The sequence below is a fragment of the Dendronephthya gigantea genome, unplaced genomic scaffold (assembly GCF_004324835.1).
Source record: "Dendronephthya gigantea isolate DGI-Jeju-01 unplaced genomic scaffold, DenGig_1.0 000000F, whole genome shotgun sequence".
Lineage (NCBI taxonomy): Eukaryota > Metazoa > Cnidaria > Anthozoa > Malacalcyonacea > Nephtheidae > Dendronephthya > Dendronephthya gigantea.
Genome location: NW_021163010.1, coordinates 2,820,477 through 2,830,970, shown reverse-complemented (window position 1 = coordinate 2,830,970; position 10,494 = coordinate 2,820,477). Strand labels below are relative to the sequence as shown.

The 10,494-nt window shown below is 34.7% G+C and overlaps 2 protein-coding genes across 4 annotated transcripts; both read left to right on the top strand.

Moving 5' to 3' along the window:
• The first annotated feature begins 1,269 nt into the window (after window positions 1–1,269).
• Window positions 1,270–7,284, top strand: LOC114518349 (synaptotagmin-2-like). Its single transcript, XM_028538329.1, has 8 exons — window positions 1,270–1,550; window positions 4,371–4,640; window positions 4,921–4,944; window positions 5,180–5,235; window positions 5,406–5,654; window positions 6,040–6,232; window positions 6,426–6,603; window positions 6,685–7,284. Exons 2-8 carry the CDS (start codon window positions 4,386–4,388, stop codon window positions 6,999–7,001), a joined length of 1,272 nt encoding a protein of 423 aa, XP_028394130.1. The 5' UTR covers window positions 1,270–1,550; window positions 4,371–4,385; the 3' UTR covers window positions 7,002–7,284.
• Window positions 7,285–7,407: 123 nt separating this feature from the next.
• Window positions 7,408–10,385, top strand: LOC114516517 (synaptotagmin-2-like). Of its 3 annotated transcripts, none has more exons than XM_028536037.1 (5): window positions 7,408–8,205; window positions 8,739–8,897; window positions 9,158–9,272; window positions 9,384–9,561; window positions 9,685–10,385. In XM_028536037.1, coding segments are annotated over exons 1-5 (768 nt in total). In that variant the 5' UTR covers window positions 7,408–8,203; the 3' UTR covers window positions 9,999–10,385. The 3 variants fall into 3 exon arrangements, with proteins under 3 accessions (XP_028391838.1, XP_028391829.1, XP_028391846.1); XM_028536028.1 differs by having other exon boundaries at window positions 8,636–8,897; XM_028536045.1 differs by having other exon boundaries at window positions 7,408–8,614.
• Window positions 10,386–10,494: the final 109 nt, after the last annotated feature.

The window sequence follows — 10,494 nt, the reverse complement described above, 5'->3', positions numbered from 1 at the left end:
TTTGAAATTTTAAAATTCGGTTCAAAATACCTCAAATTGCATTCTTGCTTGAAACAAAAACGTTTGAACACAAAAAATCATACTTTGGTGAATTTCAAAATTTTAGGCAATCGGTAAGAGGGAACCAAAAGAAAAATCCTGATTTTCGTCAATTTTTTTTTAAATTTCAAAATTTGGTTCAAAATACCTTTAAATGGTTGAGAAATAAGTAGAATTTCATTCTTTCATGAAACAAAAACATTTGAACACAAAAAATCATACTTCGGTGAATTTCAAAATTTTAGGCAAATCGGTAACGGGGGACCAAAGGAGAAATTATCATTTTTGTGAATTTTTTGAAATTTCAAAGTTCGGATCAAAATACCTCGAAAGTCGAAATGGTTGAGAACTAAGTAAAATTGCATTCTTTCATGAAACAAAAACATTTGAACACAAAAAATCTAAATCGTACTTTGGTGAATTTCAAAATTTTAGGCAAATCGGTAACGGGGGACCAAAGGAAAAATCCTGATTTTCGTTAATTTTTTGAAATTTCAAATTCGGTTCAAAATACCTTTAAATGCATGGTTGAGAAATAAGTAGAACTGCATTCTTTCATGAAACAAAAACATTTGAACACAAAAAAGCATACTTTGGTGAATTTCAAAATTTTAGGCAAATCGGTAAGGGGGGACCAAAGGAAAAATTATCATTTTCGTCAATTTTTTAAAATTTTAAAATTCGGTTCAAAATACCTCGAAATGGTTGACAAATAAGTAGAATTGCATTCCTTCATAAAACAAAGTCATTTAAACACAAAAAATCATACTTTGGTGAATTTCAAAATTTTAGGCAAATCGGTAACGGGAACCAAAAGAAAAATCCTGATTTTCGTTTATTTTTTTTAAATTTCAAAATTCGGTTCAAAATACCTTTAAATGGTTGAGAAATAAGTAGAATTTCATTCTTTTACGAAACAAAAACATTTGAACACAAAAAGTCATACTTTGGTGAATTTCAAAATTTTCCGTCGAGTGGTAAAAAATCACCTACATATACGAACATAAACAGTTGTCTAAATTCGAAACACCTACTGTATATGGCTATAATAATCTTTTAACGAGATTTGCTAATTATCAATTCGTTCCAAGTGAATAGTTTGTATTGAAAACAGCGAAAACAGCCATAATTTGAATTACAAATTCTTCACGAAGCGCATGTATAGGGCGTAGAATGTATAAATATTGTAAAAGTTCATCGCACACTCACTATTTTTGCTTTGCTGCCAACGTAATGACACCCGATAAAATCAAATAATTTGATAGTTACCATGTATTTATGGTAAATTTTAAGAGTTGGTTTTACTACGACTAGGCAAAAAGGGGGGACACCGCATGTGATGGTTACTATGTGGCTACAAAGGTTTTCACCATGAGCAGTGAAGCATTAAAGCGTGAGACAGTTGGTACACAGTTCTATTACCAATGGAATGTATATACTTTGTCGTTTGAGTAGCGGAATATAACGTACTAAGAGGAGGCAACGGGATATTCAAGCTGGATAGTTTATAGGTAAGAGCCGTGAGGCACATATAACTTGTGGATATCCCTAAAATATCCTCGGTGTAATCATAAATGTTTTATCTGCACATGTTTTTAAGTAATTATCATCACATACCTAGGCATGTTCGCATACTCCCTTTCTAGTTTTAAATATGATCAATATCTTGGCTAAAATACCGAAATAAAATCGTATTTATCGCTAAACCTAGCGTGGATCTATCTCTATAGCATAACACAAACGGCAAAGTCCATTGTAATCTGGGCGCTTGGGGTTTATAGCGGGTTATAGATTTCATGTATATATATACGCATTAGTGACCTAATGAGACCTACGTTTCCTGTACTGACACCGAGATCTGCATTTTTGGTAGTCGACTTTGTCAATGCAGATTATTTCACCATGTAAGGCTACTTTATACCTATAGTAAAATCACACCGTGTAGATTATAAGCGTTGGGGGAGAGCGTTGTGGTGGTATATATCGAACATAAAATAAAACATTAATTAATGCCATTGTAGGCAGTATAGATACCATGAATAATTATGGAACATTGTCACTGAATAATTTTGGCGTTCATTCTTGATAAGGGGAACGATCACGAACAGAAAGCCGTAGGCCGGGACATGTCGGGAGTCATGCAGAAGCGAAAATGTAGCCGAACTTCAACTGCCGAAAACCGGATGCATTTAATAACTCGATCTCTGCATGTGATCCGACATATGTCCTTGCGACCGAGCTCAAGTATATACGACCTGCGTTCAACAAGGCGCATGTTTGATAAAATTTAACTTGATTTATATTAGTCAAAGTATTAGTTTTGGAAATTTTCCCCTATAGCCTCTGTTGACATTTATGTCTGAGACAAACAGCTAGGCTAGCAAAAATTCAATTCGGGCTATTGATGACACTACATGATGTGCGGTAAAACGTAATGGGGAAAAAACTTATCAGTCAAAATTGTAAGCCAAAAGCAAACAAACAGTGCTTGATGTTTAATCTGGTAATATAAAGCGAAAAAAAAAGAATTCCAACGTTACGGTAATAATGTGTTTGAAACTTACAGCCTCCACAGTCAATTTCGAGGACTTCCATGGTTAGTCCATACTTTCGTATATGATTATACTTATACGTTTTCATCGCCCGCGTATACATGCCGTGTCAATTGTGCCTTCCAAAAAGCGATATAGTTATACTTTGCCTTCCAGCAAAGTCTATACTTTGTCTCTAACTTTATAATTGTAGACATTTCACAATTAATAATGTACACACTGGGTCAACACATACAATAAATGGCACCGAAAGTTATTTCTCATCCTCGTGGCACGTATACCTATTATATATAGACTATATATATATATATATATATATATATATATATATATATATATATATATATATATATATATATATATATATACCATTTTGGATATACCAAGTATATATATATATGCCACTACCAAGATATATCATAGGCATGTACATATGTATTATACAGTTGGCCATTCATTCCGGCTTTGATTTGGCTTTCGCCGATTTTACTGCTAATGCAGCTGCTGCCGGCCTAGGACGTTTGGGCGTGATTGCATGATTTTACCCTTGCTGTGTAAGTCAACTTTGAATCTTTTCGCTGTCTTCGCGTACTAATATTATTGACAATATATATATACTATAAGTTATGTGTTGGTATATGCCGTTATGAATGCAGGCGAAGACTAACTGACTAAGGTGTTGTCTTCCACGCTTCATGATATTTTTAAGAGGTTTACAATGATTTCATGTCACACTTCAGTTCTTGTGGACAATATCAAAATGAGTTATGAAGTATCCTTATTATGATATATAGAATATAGGCGCCGGTTATAACAAGGCAATATAGAGCGCTTCGTGTTTCCGGAAGGCAGAACTTTCTTGGCAGAATTTCTATTCAGATTCCTCGTTCCATACTTTCTTTCTTATATAAAAACATTGATTGTGTCGGACGTTTTACAAAATCGAGTCTATTTTAAATTTTTATCATGTCATTATCATAACAAGACAACAATGTTAATGATTGCATTAATCCCAATAATTGATTATGAAAAAGCCAGAGTTAGGTCCATTATTATTATTATTACATAAATTTCGTTTTGTTATGGCTTGGTAATAAGTTTCAAACTCTATTCGCACCAATCTGCATGCAATCAATACTATCTGGTAGTAGGTTACGTGCAAGCTTACCATAGGGTAGACTTCGACTCTTCCTTCTCCTCACCCCCCGGCCCTCTTTATGCATAATGAACGTTTTATGCGTCATGTTTAATAGGCCGAAGGGTGTCCCAAAAAAAAGTCCCCTCTATTGAAATCAAGCCTTTGTTAGAATCTGATTGCCTTAATATTATGATAAACCAAATTGAAAGCAAGACGCTTTATTAGAATGCCTCAACCTAATAACTATGCTATTTACACACTACTGCGTTGATCATGCATTCAAATCAACAAAGGATTCATTTCAATAGGGGGGACCCCTTTAATTGTCCATGGCAACGCATCTTTGGAATCTCCATACCTAGTACATCGAATCATCGACTAGGGTGGTAAAATGATAACTTAATCTCCAACCTGGGTACAAAAATCAACCAATCAGAAACCAGATCCTCGACAAAACAAAGTTATCATTTCCTTCATTTCTTATGACTTCGGCATTCAAAAATTTTGACCTTTATACCATTAGTAGGATAAATGGGAACAAATGCCTCCAGGCGCATAGCTCAGGTTTGTTGAGGCGCCTCGTGACGTCATGATCTCAGATCAGCTGGAACAACGATATAACTTCATTTAAATTTTTGCAGTGAACAAATACGAGAATGCTCGTTGACAACGTTATTATTATATCATTTATTGTTGGTTGCCTGGCATTCTTTCTCCTGGTTGCAATTTTCGTGGCTATTTTCCACCGTGAGTTGGGGACGAAACATTTGCGGGAGAAACTTGCCGACGGTGATGTTTCAGAGACACAGAGGTTGACGCCCATGCCGGCGGAAGAAGCACAAGTCGAATACACCACAGAAACAATCCAACCTGAGTGCAAGACTCCCATCAGCGGATATCCACATGCACAGGTAGGAGAGAATTTAGAGCAGGTGCACCGGTAGGGCTGGGGTATAAAAGGTGTTTTTGAAAAGTATACTTATTCCTTAAAAAAGTTAGTCGGATAAAATAAAATTTACGCATAGTTGGTGAAGAGTAGGTCAGTAAAACATGAATAATTGCTAACACTTTGACCGTATTCACATGAAAATCTCAGAGAAAGGGTTAATACATTGTTTTCCTTCTATTTTTCTGAAATGGCAACATGTAAGCAAAAAATAACTGAATAATCTATTTTTTGTCGCTATGTAGGAGGAAGAGTCGGCGGATTTTATGGTAATTAGACTATTAATTCGGCTGTCAACCAGTCAGCAAACTTGAGACATTCATCATGCACTATAAATCACTTGCCATCTCAGTAGTCACTGAGTATAGTTCTGACTACGATATAAAGCTGATAATAGTGGATGCCTTTTATTTAATTCGCATCAATTATATGTTGTTTATCGAATATATACTTATTTGTATTTGTATATGATAAAAACTAAGAAACTCTTTGATTGAAACACAGACTGATCCTGATGTAACTCCAACACTAAGCATTCTACTACGCTATGACCGTCAAAGGTAAGTGTATATATAAACATATAATAAAAGTTGTCACTAAATTTTTTTTTTAAAAAGTGAACATAATGATAATTTGAATTGTCAAATTCTTTCAAGTATAAAAGCTGTGCATGGTTATTTCACCAAATATTCTTGCATTGTATAGAAATATTGTATAATTATTTTCACAGAAACTATCTGTTGCTGAAGCTTTTGAGCATGTTTGATCTTCCTACCCGCAATGACAACACTGAGGTTAATTCGTTCCTTGAAATTCGTCTTCTCCCTAACTTCGGCCAAAATCCAATCCAAACGGATGTCTACTGCAACACAAGTTCACCGAAACTGGAGGAAACGTTTGAATTCGAAGTAGATCGAGATGAATTAGCTCAGCAAAAACTTGAAATTGTTGTCATGGATTCCAGGGAATACTCAAATAGGTAATCACCATACGATCGTAATTACTTCTTAGTTCTACCCATGGAGTTAAATGCCTCTCTAAAACAGATGTCTTTTTAATACGAAAATTCCCTGTGGTGGTACATCATCTCTGTGTTGTGACACAAGCTCATCTCACTTATAGGAAAAAAAGGCACTAGTACAACTTTTCTAAATACGAATATAGCCTATATATAAATATAGACATCCCACAATTACGAATAGTCGGACGATAATTATTTCGGCTCAAGTGAAAATAGGCTTGTAAACACCTCGCCTTCGGCAACTAATTGTTAATTATACGGACACCTTCGACTAAAACATTCGTAAAACTGTAACTCCTCACAATTTTTTTCCTTATTTATTAAATGTCGTCGCTGCCTAAAGGTACATCGGTTTCGCCATGTGTAAGATTGGAGATTTGAATCAGAATGACTTGATGGCAGAGAAGGAGGTTCATTCCGTATTGAATATTGGTAAACCAAGAATTCAAAAAAGTTCTTCTACAACGAGCATGAGTAGCATGGTTGACAGTGGAGATGAAATGCCTTCTATTTATGATGGATCGAGCGGTGTAGAGGTATATTCTACTTCAGAAATAAGCTCCATGCATTTATTATTCTGGACATCCCTGTCTGTTTTCGGATATACGAAAATTTGGAGAAATGTTAAGAAATTTAAGAAAATATCAAATTTGCTTGAAAGTTGCGAAATTGTAGAGAAGATACTTCTCAGGATTGCTGTGCATTAAACATCCTCGTTTTTTCTCCTAGGGCGAGCCAGAAAAAAAATCAAGGGGAACCGTTCGTTTGGCAAAGGATTGGGAATATGTAGCTGGCATGGAACCAATGATACTAGTGTCACTGCATTATGATAAAACTAAACAAAATCTTGTGTTGGCAATTATTAAAGTTGCAAATCTCAAGGCTCTCCCCAATGATAAGATGCCAGGTAAGTACCTGCATGCATGGTTGTTCATGATTGCCAACTGTCTAGAGAGTATATAGAAAATGGCATTTCTTTCAATTTAAGATCCGTACGTGAAAGTTCATATTCTGATTCGAAACAAAACTAAATTGAAAAAGAAGACGGCCGTAATGAAGCAAGAGCTGAATCCAGTTTACAACCAAAAACTGGAGTTTCATGTGTTAGCTAAGGATCTAGAGAGTGTCAAATTGATCCTCGCTATTAAGAATCATGTTCCAACAAGAGGTGGCACTATTCGAGGGCGACCTGCTTCTCTTCATCAAGTTGAGTTTGGTGAACAAGCTACTGGTTCCTTCTTGGAACACTGGAAGTCCGCCATCACAGCCAACAAACCAATAGCTAAGTGGCACGTTCTTGGCTAATAACTGTCTCATATTCTTTACTTTGTTAGTATATATAAGGGACAAAATATATTTCTGTTTAAAATTATTGAATATCGTGTAGATGTTAGTTCAGTGTAAAAGTTTCTCATGCTATGCAAGGGTGAGAAAAGATTAAATTAGCAATCTATGTTTTATCTATCACGACTGTTTAATTAAGCAACTGTTGGTGACAGTTATGGGAAAGTAAGGAGATTTTGTCAAAAACTTTCAATAGTTATTAATAAATACTATAGTATAAATGTGTTTACCATATATCGTGTTAATGAGTTGTGTTCAATTGCATTAAACTATTTGATAATACTGTTGGTATACTGGTATATTGTCTGAAGTGTCTGAAGTGTCTTAATATCCGCGATTTTTCATGTCTGTGCAAACGACGGCAGAGAAATAGAACATAGATATTAAAATTGGAAATGGTTGGCAACTCTTATTATTTATGCTTCATCAGTCTTGTTGACAGAACTGGAATTTAAACAAGAGCTCGTGACCTGCATGCTTATATACAGAAGACGATCCTGCTTCTATGTCGTCTATATACAGTCCATGAGAAAAAAGCTAATGAGAGATGTATACAACTTATGCTTCATCAGTCTTGTTGACAGAACTGGAATTTAAACAAGAGCTCGTGACCTGCATGCTTATATACAGAAGACGATCCTGCTTCTATGTCGTCTATATATACAGTCCATGAGAAAAAAGCTAATGAGAGATGTATACAACTTACGCTGGAAAGCAAATAAAGAGAGTAAATTTACATTTCTCTTGTCAATAAAGATGTCCTTGTAAAGATTAGCCCTATCATTACCAACACTCCCTGCCTACGTACCTAAAACCATCCAAGCCATCTAGCGCTACATTTGAAAGTGGGAACAAATTTCAAATACAAAATTTTCCTCTAAGTAGCTAAATATAGCTATAATTATGGCAACATTGGCTAATGTATTTGCATAAAAATTCGAGAAGCAATATATCAAAAACAAGAGCCATCAATTGTGTGCGATTTAACAAAGACTGCCTTAAATTGTACATATAGCGAGATAAATTGGAAATCTCGGTCGAACATGAAAATTAAAACGACAAAACAAGCTTTAATTCAGCCAAAGATTTGAACGATAGTATAAAGAGTCACTTAAGTCTTAATGCTCTTGCAAGGACAAAAGGCGATATGCTAACTGTATAGAATGTAAGTAATCGTTTGAAAATTTCTCTTATATGTAGCATAATTATATATCATAGCATATTTATGATCCTATATACTTCATTGTTTCAAACATGCAAGTATCTTGGTAGGCGTCAAGTTTGCGGTGTACATGAAGGCAATAATGTTTATATATATACAACTGATTCAATCACGATTGTCTAAGACAATTTGTCTTCAAAAACTCTAAGCGCGCAAGGGATGATGGGTTGTCACTTATTTGGCCGTCAGAATATACAGTTTTTTAGCACCAAAGGGATACCAAATTGCCTCGTTTAAGCAATAAACTAGAGTTCTAGAGTGCCAGAATGCTCAGAGTCGTCTTGTACACAGCGAAGCAAGATTCATTGGTCTCATGATTGATTATAGGATTTTAATATTTTTGTCCCTTACGGTACGTTTTCATTGCTTTTAGAAAAAAGAATTACAATGGTCACGAACGATGTACTGCTTTTAATACTCCTCTTTTTAGTTATTCTCATTTTGCTTTGGTTAGTTGGAACAAGTATTTTACGTAGGTTTGGAATAAATAAATGTCTCAATTGGGCCAAAGATGATTCAAAGAAAAACAGAAAGATAATAAACATGGATAACGAAGCTCATGTGCAGTATTCCTTCGAAGTTGTACAACCAGAGATGGTGAAACAAAGCAATGCAGATCCATTCCCTAACTATAAGTATGTTTATGATCCTAGTATAAATAATTTGCGATATAGTCAACACTTCCAAATTTCCTGGTTAAATTATATCATTCAAATATCGTACTTAATTAATACATACAGTCTAAATATCGTATGATATTTAGAATTTAGTTGAAATGCAAACTTACCCTATTACTTCCGCAGTTTGAAACAATTTTGTGTCCGAGTATGGATTTAGACTGCTGCGCCAATGCATAAATAATTGTGTGACCGTGTTAATCCAGATATCGTTACAGATCATACACAGAACAACCGAAACGTCATAACCGAATGTTTCAAAGTATTTTGAATGGTGCAGTAGACAGCGCAGATGAAATGTCTTTCATTTATGATGTGTATAGCGAAACAGAGGTATTAAATAATACAATATTTGATAATATATTTTGCAACAATAATTGATTGCAATTTTTTTTCAAGCTGATTATTTAGTTTAATGACGAAATGTCTTTGAATTTTTTTAAGACTGATCAAGAGAAAAGAACAAAAGCTATTACCACGCGTTTTGCCAAGTACTTGGACAATGTACCTGGAAATGAACCAATGATATTGCTGTCATTAAATTATATAAAAGATGGGGAGATTTTGGTGATGGCTGTAATAAAAATAGCAAATTTAAAGCCTATTACCAATGAAATAATTGGTAGTGTACTATAATATTACTATATACCAACAGTACAATTGCATGCGTAATATAATATGTCAAACAAGCAAAAGTTTTAAATGAAATTCTGCTGGTAAATATTGCATTTCATTCCGTATATAGATCCATTTGTGAGAGTTGATGTTTGGATAAAAGACATGGTCATACTTAAAAAGAAAACAGTTGTGGTTAAACAAGAACTTAATCCAGTTTTCAACCAAAAGATGGAAGTCTCTGTGTCGAACGAGGATATACAAGATGTAAGAATACGTCTGACGATAGCAAATTACTGTCCCAGCTTGGATGAACCCCAGTATTGGCCTGTGCCCCTGCACAAGTTGGAGGTTGGTGCTAGATCTACTGGTTCCTGTTGGGAACATTGGATAGCGGCTATGAAAACTAACAAACCAATAGCTAAGTGGCACGTTTTACTCTGACTACAAAAATATGTGCATGGATATGAATCGAATTAATCTAAATATCGTTTTTTAATTTAAATTTATAATGCAAGAAGAACTGCAGGAATTGATGTAAAAGTAAAAATTATTCAGGTGTAAATGCTGATGAAAAAATGACTAGGTGTCTCATTTCAGTGTGATATACCGTATAAATCTTAGTTTTTCCATTCATCATTATCATAACGTTAGACTAGCTTCAAGCCTATCTCAATTTCTCTGCATCTGCCCTCCGAAAAGGATGTATATAGGTTTTAAGTAAGTCTGATCCAACAGCTAACAGTCATCGGAGTGTAAATGTGTTACTGTACAAACAGCGGCACTACATAATGAATACAACAATTAATGAGATTGCAAATTAGAATTGAAACGTAGGCGTGTGGAAATTTATCATATTCCTTAATTTCACGTCGGACAATCAATATTTTAAATGTTGATGCAATTAGCACATCCACGTTTTTATGGGTATTTTCTAAAC

Coding starts and splice junctions, on each gene's coding strand:
- LOC114516517 (XM_028536028.1), top strand. CDS start 8,650: ATGGTCACGAACGATGTACTGCTTTTAATACTCCTCTTTTTAGTTATT. Junction 8,898..9,157: donor GATCCATTCCCTAACTATAA/GTATGTTTATGA, acceptor ATATCGTTACAG/ATCATACACAGAACAACCGA. Junction 9,273..9,383: donor ATGTGTATAGCGAAACAGAG/GTATTAAATAAT, acceptor AATTTTTTTAAG/ACTGATCAAGAGAAAAGAAC.
- LOC114518349 (XM_028538329.1), top strand. CDS start 4,386: ATGCTCGTTGACAACGTTATTATTATATCATTTATTGTTGGTTGCCTG. Junction 4,945..5,179: donor AAGAGTCGGCGGATTTTATG/GTAATTAGACTA, acceptor ATTGAAACACAG/ACTGATCCTGATGTAACTCC. Junction 5,655..6,039: donor TCCAGGGAATACTCAAATAG/GTAATCACCATA, acceptor CGCTGCCTAAAG/GTACATCGGTTTCGCCATGT.